The sequence below is a fragment of the Notamacropus eugenii genome, chromosome 5, assembly GCF_028372415.1.
Source record: "Notamacropus eugenii isolate mMacEug1 chromosome 5, mMacEug1.pri_v2, whole genome shotgun sequence".
Lineage (NCBI taxonomy): Eukaryota > Metazoa > Chordata > Mammalia > Diprotodontia > Macropodidae > Notamacropus > Notamacropus eugenii.
In genome coordinates, this window is record NC_092876.1 from 87,633,412 (window position 1) to 87,648,817 (window position 15,406).

The window sequence follows — 15,406 nt, forward strand, 5'->3', positions numbered from 1 at the left end:
AAAATATTGAAAAGAAAAATAATTCCTAATTAAGAATCTCTGCGGAAGAGCTGTTATTTTGGATTGGACTAAAATACTTCTCAAGAACCTTTCAACTCTGAGATTCTTAGATTGTAAGCAAGAAGGAAAAAGTCAGAGTTTGGACACTCGCATGTGGGGAGTTTTCAAAGCAAGGCAAAAAAAAAAAATGTGACTACCCTTTATGGATGACTACAACAGAGTGGAAACAGAGGTCATAGGAGTTGAGGACACTTATGAATTAAGAGGCCAGGGAAAGAGAAAGTTCAGAAACGTGAGTACTATATGATAATACTACTAAGAATAGGGTGAAGAAGACATGTCAGATGCTGAAGTTATTGCTAAGTATGGATCCATTTGAATATAAACAAGGTTGGTGGAATGATTGGGACAGGGTCATACAATATCCGTGAAAATTTCAAAGGAATCATTTCTGGGTGATATGAAAGGAAGGACCTGCAAGTAATTGTGGAGAATGAGAAACTTGTTGATTATACTTAACTTTAATGTGAGACAGGGAGCATGAGAAAAGTGGACATTTCAGGACATGATAGATGTGGTATTTTCTAGAAAAAGTCATATCAGTGCCAGGAAGTAGGAATGTCAGGGGAGAAAAAAAGAAGGGGAGTTTACTAATAACTAATAATTTCATTATTAATAGCAAAAAAAGGTTAAAAATTATATGACATTAAAACCAATCTCATCAGTCTCTGGCACATTTATTTAATGACTTTGCCACCATCACTTTAGAAGCAAATAGGATATTATAAGATTGGGGACTATATTGTAGTTTTCTTTGTTTTGTGAATAGCTCTGATCACAAAATCAATAAATTACCAAAATACTACTGATAAGCCCCCACATACTTAGCTATACTGTTCTTCAGAAAGATGATAAAGTGTGTCATAAGATGTGTATTTTCAAACTTGCATAACCTGCCAGAGACTGACTTGCTTTACACTGACCTCTTGAGAAATTAGAGTGATCTCCACGGCACCGTACACCAAAAAAAGGCTTTTGTGGAAAGTTATTATCATTCCTATTTTAAAGATTACTCAAAGAGATAAAAATGACCTGTACAGGATCATACCATTTCTGTGTGTAGGAAATGGTATTGGAATTCTCTATTTTCTGACTACTAGTCCAGTGCTTTCTCTACTACCATTAAAACAACAGAAGCAGCAACAGTGGTAAATCATGCAAAAGAAGAATTCTGAGGGGCAAATGAAAACAAGACATTTTTGTTACTAGTTTGATAGCATTAACTTACATATTTTTTTATTGAGAAAACTCTATATAATAGTTTATGACAAGCACAGACCTAGAGAAGGAAGGGATCTTGGAGATCACCTAGTCCAACCCCCTCAGGTTACAGATGAAAAAAATGCAAACCAAAATTGTCGTACAGAGATATTATGATTTGTCCAATGTCACAGAGGGAGTGTCAGAGAGATTTGAATACAGGTCTTCTGACTCTTAACACTAATGCTCTTTTCCAATGTAATATGCTTTAAAATTATGTCTTTACTATAACTAGAATATTTTTAAAAGAATATAAAATATATAGATAAGTGATTATATGACCTTTCAGTGACTTTATTGAACAGTTTAAAAATATATGTTGTACTTCAGGCCCTATTTCCACACCCAAACAATGGCTGCACTAAGTCATGTAATTCAGCCATCAGTTGGCAGCCAGTATGTATTATAGGAAGGAAGGGAATAAGATTTAATTTTTCCGCTCAGAGCATTTAAGTACAAAGGAGATGATGGCAAACTCTGCCATCTTCACTCTCTAATACAGACAGTTCTTGCTTGCCATAAGTGGAACTTTCTGAAGACCTCTTCCTCTTCCTGGGACTATGCCCAAGGAGTCCAAGCTGCTTCAGTGCCTGCCATCCCCAGAGCTGAAGGAGCTTCAATGTCTGCAGGAGAGGACCCCTGCTCTGGGGGTCAGGGGTGGGGACCTGCTGCCCACCCATAGTGAGTGAAATTTGAGTAATACACACCTATGGAAAGCAACAACTGTCTGTATTAAAAAAACAACAACCACAAAACCTGACAGGGCTTCACTATATGTTCCCCACATTATCACATACAGCTAGCATTTATATAATGCTTTACGGTTTGCAAAGCACTTTACACATCTTGTTTGAGCCTCACAACCATCCTGTGAGGTAGGTGCTATCATTTATCCATGTTTTACAGATGAGAAAACTGAGGTGGAGAGTAGTTACATGACTTGCCCAGAGTCACACAGAGAGTAACTGTCTGAGGCATGCCTGGAACAGAGGTTTTCCTGTCTCCAAATCCAGTACTCTATGCAGTGCACCACAATTCCACTGATAATCTTGTATAGAGTCTCAACATTTGATGAGGAATAAACTACTCTAAAATTTTTCATAGTAAATACATTCATAAGGTTTTCCTTTAATTTAGAGTTATCTGGTGCTTTCTAAGGCTTCAGTTATAACTGAAGGTTTCCCACATGCATTGCTTATAAAATTTTTCAATAATATAAAATTTCTAATAATATCTCCAGGATCACTATGACTACAGTATAAACCCTCTGATACTCATTAAGCTTCCCTTCATAGATAACACATTTTCACACTCTGTTTTCAAAAAGCTTTTCAGTGTGAATTAAGGTATCTGCTAAAGATTTCCCACAGTTACTGCACTCAATGACTTTCACTTAAGCATGAATTCTCTGATGATAAATAAGGGATTTCCTGTGAGTAAAAGCTTTCCCACATTCAGTACATTCAAAGGGTTTCTCTCCAGTATGTATTCTTTGATGTTCAGTAAGATTTCCTCTCTGGCTAAAAGCTTTCTCACAATGATTACACTTGTAGGGTTTCTTTCCAGTATGAATTCTCTTATGTAAGGTAAGATAAGAGTTGTCACTGAAGGCTTTCCCACATTCATTACATTCAAATGGTTTTTCTCCACTGTGAAGTCTTTGATGGTAAATGAAGGATTTCCGGTGAGTAAAGGCTCTCCCACATTTATTACATTCAAAGGGTTTCTCCCCAGCATGGATTCTTTGATGTTCAGTAAGACTGCTCCTGTGACTAAATGCTTTTCCACATTCATTACATTCAAATGGTTTCTCTCCAGCATGCATTCTCTGATGTTCAGTAAGACTTCCTCTCTGTCGGAATGCTTTTCCACACACATTACATTCAAAGGGTTTCTCTGCAGTATGAATGCTCTGATGTGCTGTGAGGTGTCCCCTTTGTCTAAAGGCTTTCCCACATTCATTACATTCAAAGGGCTTCTCCCCAGTATGGATTTTCTGGTGCTGAGTAAGGTACTTCCTTTGGCTGAAAGCTTTTCCACATTCACTACATTCAAAGGATTTATCTCCAGCATGAATTCGCTGATGTTCTGTGAGGTAACCCTTCCGACTAAAGAATTTCCCACATTCTTTACATTCAAATGATTTTTCTCCAGCATGAATTCTCTGATGTTCAGTAAGGTATCCCTTCCGACTAAAGAATTTCCCACACTCTTTACATTCAAAAGGTTTCTCTCCAGCGTGCCTTCTTTGGTGTTCAATAAGTTTCTCCTCCTGGCTAAACATTGCCCCACATTCAGTACATTCAAATGGCTTCTCTCCAGTATGAATTTTCTGATGCTGGGCTAGACGTGAGTTTTTGATGAAGGTTTTCCCACACTCATTACACTGAAAAGGTTTCTCTCCAGTATGAATTCTCTGGTGCTCAGTAAGACTTCCTTTGTGACTGAAGGCTTTTCCACATTCATTACACTGAAAAGGTTTCTCTCCTGTATGAATTCTCTGATGTTCAGGAAGGTATCCCCTTCTGCTAAAGGTTTTTCCACATTCATTGCACTCAAAGGGTTTCTCACCAGTATGAATTCGCTGATGTTCAATAAGGTTTCCTCGCTGGCTAAAGGTTTTTCCACATTCATTACAAAGATATGGTTTCTCTGAATTATGAATGCTCTGATGTGTAGTAAGATGACCCCTGTGGCTAAAGGCTTTCCCACATTCATTACATTCAAAGGGCTTCTCTCTAGTATGAATTCTCTGATGTTCAGTAAGGTTTCCCCTCTGACTAAAGGCTTTCCCACATTCATTACATTTAAAGGGTTTCTCCCCAGTATGAATTCTGTGATGATAAATAAGGGATGTCCGGTGGCTAAAAGCTTTCCCACATTCATTACATGCAAAGGGTTTCTCTCCAGTATGAATTCTCTGGTGTTCAGCAAGATGCCCTCTATGGCTGAAGGCTTTTCCACATTCTTTACATTCAAAGGGTTTCTCTCCAGTATGAATTCTCTGATGTTCAGTAAGGTGACCCCTTTGGCTAAAAGCCTTCCCACATTCCTTACATTCAAAGGGTCTCTCTCTTGTATGAATTCTTTGATGAGATGTAAGGTTTCCTCTCTGGATAAAAGCTTTTCCACATTCATTACATTTATGGGGTTTCTGTCCCGTATGAATTCGCTGATGTTCAATAAGATATCTCCTCTGACCAAAGGCTTTCCCACACTCATGACATATATATGATTTGTCTCCAGAATTTGTTATTCGAAATTGAATAAGGTCTGAGTGGTAACTAAAGGGTTTCCTGTATTTATTGTACTTAGAAAGCTTCTTCCCTAAGGAGATGCGATTATATTTAAGGAGATTTTTTCCTGTAGTAACTCTCTGTTGTGGAACAAAGACTGACCCTGGGCTGAAACTTCCCAACAATGTATTACAGTCCCCAGATATTTTTCTGGAAGCGTTTATTACTTGTCCAGACAGTTTCTCCTGGTTGTTCTCTTGCTTCTCTAATTTGACATCACATTCCTGAATTTCTCTCATCTTGGAATCCCAGGTGACTTCTTTTCTGAGTCTTTCCTTGGATATTCCTGTATAACTAGTCTGTTTTGAAGAGGAACATTCAGTTTCATGCTTAGTTTCCAAGCTAAGATAATCTGAAAGAAATAAAAAAATAGTATCAATATTTCTTCAGAAGCTATTTCATTAAAAAAAAATTCTAGATTTTCCTTCTTCCATCAAGAATGATGATGATCAACCTAGAAAAGAGAGTTAGGTAGTCAACAGATCCTCATCTCACAAGAAAAGCTCCCACACCATTTAGCAAAATAAATTCTAAACAAACGCACAACTGAAGTATAAAAAGGTCACAACATAAATTAGATAGGTAGGGAAGAAAGAACTTTTTATAACTATAAACAGAAGAAGATAAATCAAAGAAAACAGAATGTATAATCTGGATTATATAAAAGAGAAAATAAAGTTCACAAACAAAATCAATACAGCTAAAATAGAACTAAAATAGTTAAATGGGGAGGGAGAGAATCTTTGTAGGAAATTTCTAAAAGAGGCCGAATATCCAAAATATGGAAGGAACTGATTCAAATATATAAGAATGACAACCATTCTCTCAGAAATGGTTAAAGAATATGAAGTCAGTTCTCAAAGGAAGAAACCTGAGCTATCAACAATATGAAAAGATGTTTTAAATCATTAATAATTTAAAAAATTAAAATAAAAGCAACTCAAATTGTTTTACCTCTCAGATTGGCCAAAATGATTTTTTTTGAAAAAGGAAACTAATAACTATTGGAGAGGCTATGGGAAAACAGGCACATTGGTACCCTCATTGTTGGCGGAATTTTAAACTAGTTCAGCCTTTCCGGAAAATGATTTGAAGCTATGCTCCCCAAATCACTAAAGTTTACATACCTCGAAAACAATGATACTATTACTAGTTACTATTACTATCACAGATCAAAGAAAAGAGGAAAAATAACCTTTTGCAAAAAAAATATTTTTAGCAGTTCTTTCTGTCATAGTAGAGAACTATACACAACTATTTGTATTCATCAACTAGGGGATGACAAAAAAAGTCATGTGTATGTGAACATAATATGATATAGTGCCACAAGAAATGATGAATGGACAGTTTCAGAGACATCTGAGTAATCCTCCATGAAATGACAGAGTAAAGTGAGCAGACAGAGAAAATTTTACACAGTAGCAACATTTTAAAGAAAGACGACTTTGAAATACTTAAGAACTCTTATCAATACAATGTCCAACAATTCTAGAGGACCAATGACAAACCATCTCACTTTTTGACAAAGCAGTGATGAACTCAAGGTAGAGACTGAAACATACAATTCTGGACATGGCAAATGTATAGATTTATTTTGCTTAACTATGCTTATTTACCACAAGGGCTGTTTTTCTTTCTTTTGAATTTTCATTTGGAAGAAGGGGAAAGGGGGAGAGGAAAAGCTAGCAACAGTATTGCCAAGAAATAAAAAATGACCACTGAAGAGTTTTTTTGAATGCTCTCAATTCAGAAGTACACATAGAATAGCTTTGAAAATAACATGATGAATTTATTGTGTTGTTTTTAAAGGGAAATTATATGTGAAAATTTTATGATTTTCTGTTCTACTTTACATGGAAATGTTCTATTCTTTGGGAATACATTAAGTACAAAATAAGAAAAATAAAATCTGCTTTGAAGTTGTTTGTAAGACAGAGAGAGTGTGAGAAGATGAGACAAAAAGGCAATTAAACATTAATGTAATACTTCAGGAAAGAGGTGATGATTCTACACAAGGATGGTGGTCATGTTAAAGTAGAGAGGGAAGAATGGATGTAAGATATTACAGAAGTAGAACAAAACTTGGCAACTGCCTGCATATGCAAGGTGAATAAGAAAAAAGAGTAAATGGACTGCAAACTTGGGCAAATAAGACAGTGATGTCCTAGACAGAAATATTAAGTTTTGAATTTTCGAAGAGGAGCAGAGTTTATAATGTGAGTTCATTGAGAATAGGGACTGCCCTAATTTTGTACTTGCACACTCCCTACTTATTTAGCACAGTAGCTGGTAGGTAATGTTATTAAATGATTTTCCATTCATTTATACAATTCATTGGTAATGTACTGAAACCTAATTAAGCCCACCATAAACCTTGCAATTGTTATTTGGGTGACATTCCTTTGCAGTCACACAGTATTACCAAAAAGATTACTGCCATAAAAAAACATGAACGACTATTCCAGGCTGAACTCTGGAATCATGAACAATATTTTTGCAAATTCCCAAAGGTAATCCAGATTGTTTATCCTCTTCAATTCTAGGCACTGTTCCTCTGTAGAGTCTGCTCAGAATATTTGTATTGATGGACCAACTCTATGAGTTGTCCATTCCAATATATATCATAATCTGTACAATGACCATTCCTTCCCATTTGTCTGTTTCTTTCCATGTGAATAGGTACATTTCTAAGTTTACAACTGACTTAGGAGACACTTCAATGATCAGCTTTCAGTCAGTTTTATAATGGTAAAGACATAGAACATTTGTAGAACACTTGGCTATTCCCTTCTCAAACATTTAACAAGGATGCTCTGTATTTATATGTAGATAACTCATAAAATTATTGTATATGAGATGAAAAAGTACACTTATGAATCAATATTGATATTTTCTGTTATCATTTTGAAGTAATAAAAGGTCTGATATTTCCCCTACCCTTTATTCTGCCACCTTTCATATATTTTGAATATCAAGCCCTCAGTACCTTCAAAACTGGATTGCCTATGGTATGCTTGCTCTAGTGCAAGCTGACTTTACTTCGGTTTGCTTTACTGTCATTTTTACATCTTTATACAGAAATACTGGGTCCAAATGCAATGATTCCACTGTTACTGAACAAGAGAGGGATTTATTAAATCCTTAATCCTCCTCAAATAAATCTTTGCCTAATTTAGTTTATTTCTTGTATTCCTTTCAGTTCATCCTTTAAATGTGCTTGGGAGGACTATACTTAGTTGGGTCTTCAAGCTTTCTTTAAATTCTTTTCCTTACTGCTTCTCTTATTATAGATCAGATTGAGCATTATAATTTTCCAAAATCCTCTATAAGACTTTTAGATAAATTTTACTAGTCTGAGCAAGTGTTATCCTTGGCTGTAATATTCCTCTTCTTGCAAGGAGGTCAGTTGATGGCAGAGGTAGTGATTAATTATTAGTTAAACTTTCTTAACAAACTTCAAGAGCTGTATTCTTTTATCTATTTTCTATTTAACTAGGTCAAGGAAAAGATGCCTCATTTATGTGCCACATGTTTTAGATTTTTAATTCTTTCTTCAGTATTAATTTTAATCTTTGCACAAATATACTAGTTGTCTAACTGTACATAGTTAATTTAGAAATGACATCCAGGGAAGCAATCAGTTATTTCCTATTAGAACATGATCAATTTCATTTTTTCATCAAGTATGCCTTGTCATCCATGTCCAATGCCTCCAAACTCTCTTCTTAAGGGGATTCCTGACATAACTTCCGCATGCTTTGGATACTCCTATAGAAGTCCACTTTGGTAGGCAAAGGAGAAAAGTCAGCACAGGAAAAAATTGACCAAAGAAGGGGAATCATTGGCAAGGCCAGTTAACAAGTTGAGTGTTAGAGTTGGCAAGGAACCAACTTAGAGAACAGAGAAAACGGTGAGAGTATCAATACAGGTGTTCTGAAGTGTAAAAGAGTGTGAAGAGATAAAATAGAGGCCTGGGACAACTGCAAAGTGAAATTAGGTGTAGAGTTTGACAGTTTGAAGAAAGAAAAGCTTTGGAACAGCGACTGCTGAAAGTGGAATAACAAGTATATCTGAAAAGGGGGTCTTTGAGGGATCTTTCTAAAACATCTGAGAAAAGGTCAAAAAGAAGCACAGTCAAGATAGCTTTGAATACAGCAGGCTAAATTTATCATACAGCTGAAAAACAAGCTATATATAACAAAGATCTGCAGCTTCACATACAAACCTTCAAACATTTTTCTGTTCTACTAACTATATGGAAATGTCCTTTTATTTAGGTATTTGTTAAATTTGGGATTTCTTTTAAGAATGAATATGAAATAAAGATGTTTGTAATACTTCAGCAAAATGCAAGTTCCTTAAGAGAAAGGCCTGTTTCCTTTGTGAAAGGAAGACCTGCATCCTTGGTGCCTAGTAACTACTTAATAAAATGTTACTGAAATTACAGCAGTCTGAGCTAAGGTTATAAGACCATGAAATAGTAGATCTACTTAGCTTGTATGTTTTTTGCTACCTGGACTTAGAACCTGCAAAGGAGAAGTGGCCAAGGCAAAGTAGGGAATAAACCAGGAAACAGAAGAACAAAAGAAGGATAAGAAGTGGAGATTCACAAAGGTTAGAAGCCAATGCACCATTAAAATACTGCCTTCCAGATTGTTATGGGAGGAAAGGTCAAAGTAGGAATGATGAACTGGAAGAGCACTGAGAATTAAGGAATGAATTTCATGACCAAAAAGTATATCCAAAGGGAGCAATGTAGGTGGTTAAAAAGGACTGTATCTTGTGGTTCTGGAAGTAAATTTTGGAACTCATAAACTTGGAAGTTCAAGGAAGTTTCAAGTGACGCTGACATACAACACCTCTGTAGGTGTTTCCAGAAGGGTGAAGATGGACGTCATTCAGTTCTGCAAATTGATGAACTGGGAGGTTAAATAAAGTGAGTTCAGTAATATAGTTAATGAACTGATATCAATGGAAGGAAAACTAAGACAGGTGCTAAAGTTACTGATGAAGATTTGAGTACTTTGGTAGAATGAATGGGATAAAAGGATACAACTGGACATTATGGACCTCAAAGGAGATTCCTGAATGAAAATGAGAGAGGAACGTGCTGATTTCCTACTGACACTCCGAGTTAAAGAGCCACAAAGTGGGTAAGAATATCAGAGTGGTAGAATGTGATATCTTCAAAAGAAAATCCAAGTTGAGCTAGTGCCATGAATATAAGAAAATATATAAAAGTTTGAACCACAGAATGAGGATCTCATACTGAGAGCATGAGTTTAAATTTTTGCAGATTGCAAGGAATATCATCATTAGGTTAAAGATTTCAGAAAAATTATCCATAATTTTTGTTTTCAAAATGAAAAAAATGCAATTAATGGGTCTGGAGCACAATGTATACTTAAAAACAGCCAGTTAAAATTTATAAAATTAGGCATACACCTAGAAGAGATCCAAAATTCCCTAAGTAAAAATGTTTAATGGAGCTCATAAATCAACTAATTAATGGTCAATAAGTTTAGTGGTGGCTAAGATTTTTAGGTTTTGGTTATTAGATTTTGTAGCTAAATAATAGTAATGAGCAGCTAGGTGGCACAGTGGCTAGGGTGGTGGGCCTGTACTTAGGAAGCCCTGAGTATAAATGTTGCCTCAGGCACTTAATCGTTGTGTATGTGATCCTAGGCAAGTCACTTAACTGTTTGCCACAGTTTAACTGTAAAATGGAGAGAATAATAGTACTTATCATGCAGGGTTGCTGTTAAGGATCAAATGAGATAATAATTATAAAGTGCTTAGTCTATTGCCTGGCTCATAGTAAGTATTATATATTAGCTATTATTATTTCATGTCATCAATCTTGATTTCAAATCATGCATCATATTGTATTTTACAGTTTTAAAAAGTATTCTCGTCATATTTAGTTTTATGGCTTTGGCTTCAAAACATTCTCCAGTATAAGATGGCTCAAGTTTAGTTGTAAGTTGTTGGTTGGGGGGTCACATTAAGTCAGATGTGAAGGTACTTGTTTTTTTAAGATTTAATTGTTTTCTGGGGAAACTTAGTAGCAATGTCAGTAGTTAGTCAACAAACATCTAAGTACTAATTATGTCCCAGACACTGAACTAAGAAGAGAAACAAAGAGAAAAATAAAAACAATCTTTGTTTTCAAGTAGCAAAGGATTTTTGATTATAGTGCTACAAAAGCAACTAAAGTATCATGAAAGCTAGATTGGGATACAGTTGTTTATACCAGTGGTGTCAAGCTCAAATATAAATGGATCCTGTGGGCAGCATTTTGACGTAAATAACTACAAATTAACATTATTTATATTTTATTGTATTTTTACTTACTTTGTTAAATATTTCTCAATTACAATCTACTTCAGGCAGCACCTGGGAGTGTGGTGAAATTCAGATATTTTGACACTTCTGGCTTGTTCTATATTAACTGTTACTTAATGCATACAGAGTATGCTTAATTCTACTTGTTATACGGTATAGAGGTTGTATCCAGTTGAATCATTTGATACAATAAGGAGGTAAGGTGTTGGGGAGTGATTTTGCTGTTACTTATTTGTGGAAAAATATATTCTAATATTTTCTGATTATGTACTGCTGGAGATAACTCATAAAAGAAAACAAAAAGTACTAGAGGGAAATAAATAAAATATAAAAAGTAAAATTTAATTAAATATTTGCTGGAAATGGACAAAGTGGTAGATAGAGCACTGATGAGACTATTAACCTTTCATGTCAGTTTTCTTTTTTTACATCACATAAGGTAAACTAATATGATAATGAGTGACTGTCCTAGTTGACAATTCATTAGACGTCCTATACTGTGCATAACACATAAAAACAGACTTGGAAGTTGCAAAAATAAGAATAATTAAGAAAATTTTCCAGTGACATTGTTATAGGGTACAATAGAAAGTGTGGCGGTCCACAAAAGATAATGCCTTAAGTTTCGGTTTTAGAACAGAATACAGTAATAGGTTTGTTCTTAGGTATGGCCATAGTTCAAGCACAACAAAAACAAAAGCACCAACAAAAACAACATAAAATACAGAATTCAGAGAAACAAAAGGAAGCAGGACACTGTTACTACCGTATGAAAATTAGCATTTTTTTATTTAGCAAACTGGATACGACAGAGCTTCTATTTTATGCAAGATCATTGTGTATTCTTATCTGTATAAATGTTTATTTTATTGACAGTTACTCCAGAATGAAAACAAAAAGAAAAAAATTATTTAAACTAGCTAAATAATTACATAATAATTCAGTCTTTAAGGCTTTTTTAATTTAGCAGTTCAGACTCTTTCAAATCCTTTCCCAGCATACCAGTTGTAACAAAAGCACTTTTCTACTGAGAGTCCTCCTTTCACCTGATGGCAGCTAATGTGTACTATGAGAAAGAGGGGCCTACAGTGCAAAACAATCAACTTTTCTCTCACAAAGCACTAAAGAATGTTAGAGCTGATGACAAAGTATGCCATATTGACTATTCAATATTTAGCAAATGACAAATGTAAATGAAGCATGTTTCACATTAGTACATTCCTATGTGTTGTATGAAGTCTCTGATACTTGATAAGGGATAAAATACACATCACAGGTTCCCTATCATCACTGTATTCATATCATTTTCCTGCAGCCTGAATTTTTTAAGACTTCATAAGGATGTAGGAGGGTACTGAAAGCTTTCTCACATAATACTTTAATGAGAATTTTCTACATCATTAACTTTACAAGGATAAATGAAAAGTTATAGTTGAAAGCTTTCCCCAAATCATTATAACTCATAAGATCTCTGTGTGAATTCGCTGATGATTAATAGTTCCTCTGGTATCTACAAAGTTTCCCAGTCACATCCACATGGTTATTACCCAAAATGAATTCTCTGATGTCGAGTAAGGCTTTTCTTCTGGGTAAAGGCTTTCTCACATTCAGTACACTGAAAGGGTTTCTCTCCAGTATGAATTCTGTGATGTCGAGTAAGATGTGAGTTTTTACTGAAAGTTTTCTGACATTCAATGCATTCAAATGGTTTCTCTCCACTATGAAGTCTCTGATGTTCAGTAAAGCTTGTCCTATAGCAGAATGCTTTCCCACACTGCTTACACTCAAAGGACTTCTCTCCAGCATGAATCCTTTGATGTTCAATAAGGTTGCTCCTATAGCTGAAGGTTTTCCCACATTGATTACACTCAAATGGTTTCTCTCCAGCATGCATCCTCTGATGTTCAGTAAGGCTTCCTCTCTGTCTAAAGGCTTTTCCACATTCATCACATTTAAAGGGTTTCTCTGCTTTATGAATACGTTGATGTACAGTAAGGTGCCCTTGCTGGTTAAAAGTTTTTCCACATTCATTACATTCAAAAGGCTTCTCTCCAGTATGAATTCTCTGATGCTGAGTGAGGTATTTCCTTTGGCTGAATGCCTTCCTACATTCCTTACATTCAAAGGGCTTCTCTCCAGTATGAATTCTCTGATGATAAAAAAAGGATGTTCTGTGACTATAGGTCTTCCCACATTCTTTACATTCAAAGGGTTTCTCTCCTTGATGAATTCTCTGATGTTCAGTAAGGTTTCCATTCTGGCTAAAAGTTATCCCATAATCATCATACTCTAAAGGTTTTTCTCCAGTATGAATTCTTTGATGTTGATTAAGGCACGAGTTTATATTGAAAGTTTTCCCACATGCATTACATTCAAAGGGTTTCTTGCCCATCTGAATCCTCTGATGTTCAGTAAGGCTTTCCCTGTTGCTGAAAATTTTCCCACTTTCATTACACTGAATGGGTTTTTCTCTACTGTGAATTCTCTTATGTGCAGCAAGGTTTCCCCTCCAGCTGAAGGTTTTCCTACATTCATTACACTGAAAAGGTTTCTCTCCAGTATGAATTCTCAAATGTGCAGTAAGGTTTCCTTTCCGGCTAAAGGCTCTCCCACATTCATTACACTGAAAAGGTTTCTCTCCTGTATGAATTCGCTGATGATCAATCATGTTTCCCTTCCGATTGAAGGCTTTTCCACATTCTTTACATTCATATGACTTCTTGTCTCTAGGATTTGTTACATGAAATTTAATAAAATCTGTGTGGTAGTTGAAGGTCTTTGTGTATTTAGTAGACTTACAAAGGTTTTTCCCAGAGAAGCATCTATTATATCTAGTTAGGTCTGAAAACTGTTTGAATCTCTGTTGAAGTATACCAAATTTATGGGAGCTTTTGCCTGTAGGATCTCTCTGTTTTGGAACAAAGCTGGACTCAGACCTGAAACTTTTCTGGTATATATTACATTTGTGCATTCTCAGTTTACTCAAGGTTTTTCTGTGAGTGATTGTTATTTGTTTGACTTCTTGCTCCTGGTTGCCCTTCTGTCTTTCTAACCTGATATCATATTCCCAAGCTCCTCCCACCTTGAAATCCCAGGGGATATCCTTTAGGAGTATTTTCTTGGATGATAGTCCTGTACAAGTGCCCTTCTTTGGAGTTGACTTCTTGATTTCACACCTAGTCTCTTGACTAAAAGAATCTGAAAGAATGGAAAAGTGTCAATATTTCCCATCCTCTGTGCTGGAAGAATAGAAACTGCTTTACAGTAGGGTCTAGATTCTGTCTCCTCTATCAAGGAGGAAAGTGATCAGTTTGAAAAATTAGTTGGTCAAGTCATCCTTATCTTGGAAGAAAAAACAGCTTAATATAATTCTTATAGGCAGGAGCCTTCAGGAAAAGAGAGGCATTAAATCTGGAAGATTTACTTTTAAAAACTGCCACAAGGGAAGGGTGAAGTACAAAAAAAGTCATTAATTTCATGTTAGATTCCCATTCACAAACCTCTGCTATTCTCAGCTGCTCTTTGCACTGGGACTTTAGAAGAGAATTGATTAATACTATACAAAGGTGGCTGAACAAGTTGGCTTCATCACACAAGGAAAGGAAAGGCAGGAAACATGTTAGAAATAAATGGATGTTCAGAAGACCTCCATTAAGTGTGTCTGGTAGGCAATTTCCAACAGATGTTTATTAAAGAGTTATCAACTCAGCTCACATAAGACTGAGGACTTCATTCTAATGATTTTGAAGACAAGGACTCTTCTCCAGTATCTCAGGATACTAAAAGAGGCAGTTACAACTAAGGCAAAGTTCACAGAAAAGAGCAAAGAATGTACAGGTCTGAAGAAAGGTAACTTTTTTCCCAATTTCCCCAAAATAACTAACTGTAAAATTCTATATTGTATACTACAGGTGACTAAATTTAACTTAGACTCTTGGCAAAATTCTAGAACTTATTATCCAAGGGATGGTTACTGAACATCTAAGAAAGGGAAGAAATATTCACAAACATGAAGCATGAGTTTACCAAGAATACATCATGTCAAACTAATCTCACCTCCTCTCTGGAGAGGGTTAGCAAATTGATACATAAGTGGAATGTTAGAGATGTAGTTTAGCTAGACTTTTTGCAAAGCAATTGATTTCTCTTACATAATTTTTAGTGGACCCAAATGAAGTCTTAAAGCAAGAACTAGATGACTATCAGATAAGCTAGAAAGGATAATCTTACGTGGATAGCAGTAGCAGAAGTAGTAGTGGTAGGAGTAGTAGTAGCAGTAGTAATCATGATGAAGACTATGACTGTAGATAGCATTCATATAATGTTCTAAGGTTTACAAAGCTCTTTACAAATACTATGTCATTTTATCTTCACAACAACCCTGTGAATTAGGTGCTACCATCATTTCCATTTTATAGATGAAGCAACTGAAACAGAAGCAGTGT

At 35.5% G+C, this 15,406-nt stretch overlaps 1 protein-coding gene across 1 annotated transcript in view; it reads right to left on the minus strand.

Moving 5' to 3' along the window:
- Positions 1-1,274: 1,274 nt before the first annotated feature.
- LOC140504778 (uncharacterized) overlaps positions 1,275-15,406 on the minus strand; it is a 38,540-nt gene continuing 24,408 nt past the window's right edge. Inside the window, exons 6-7 of the mRNA XM_072610107.1 lie at positions 12,528-14,159; positions 1,275-4,497 (exon numbers count right to left, since the gene is read on the minus strand). Of these exons, the coding sequence (XP_072466208.1) occupies positions 2,714-4,497; positions 12,528-14,159 (3,416 nt within the window). The 3' untranslated portion in view covers positions 1,275-2,713. The remainder of the gene's footprint in view (positions 4,498-12,527; positions 14,160-15,406) is intronic.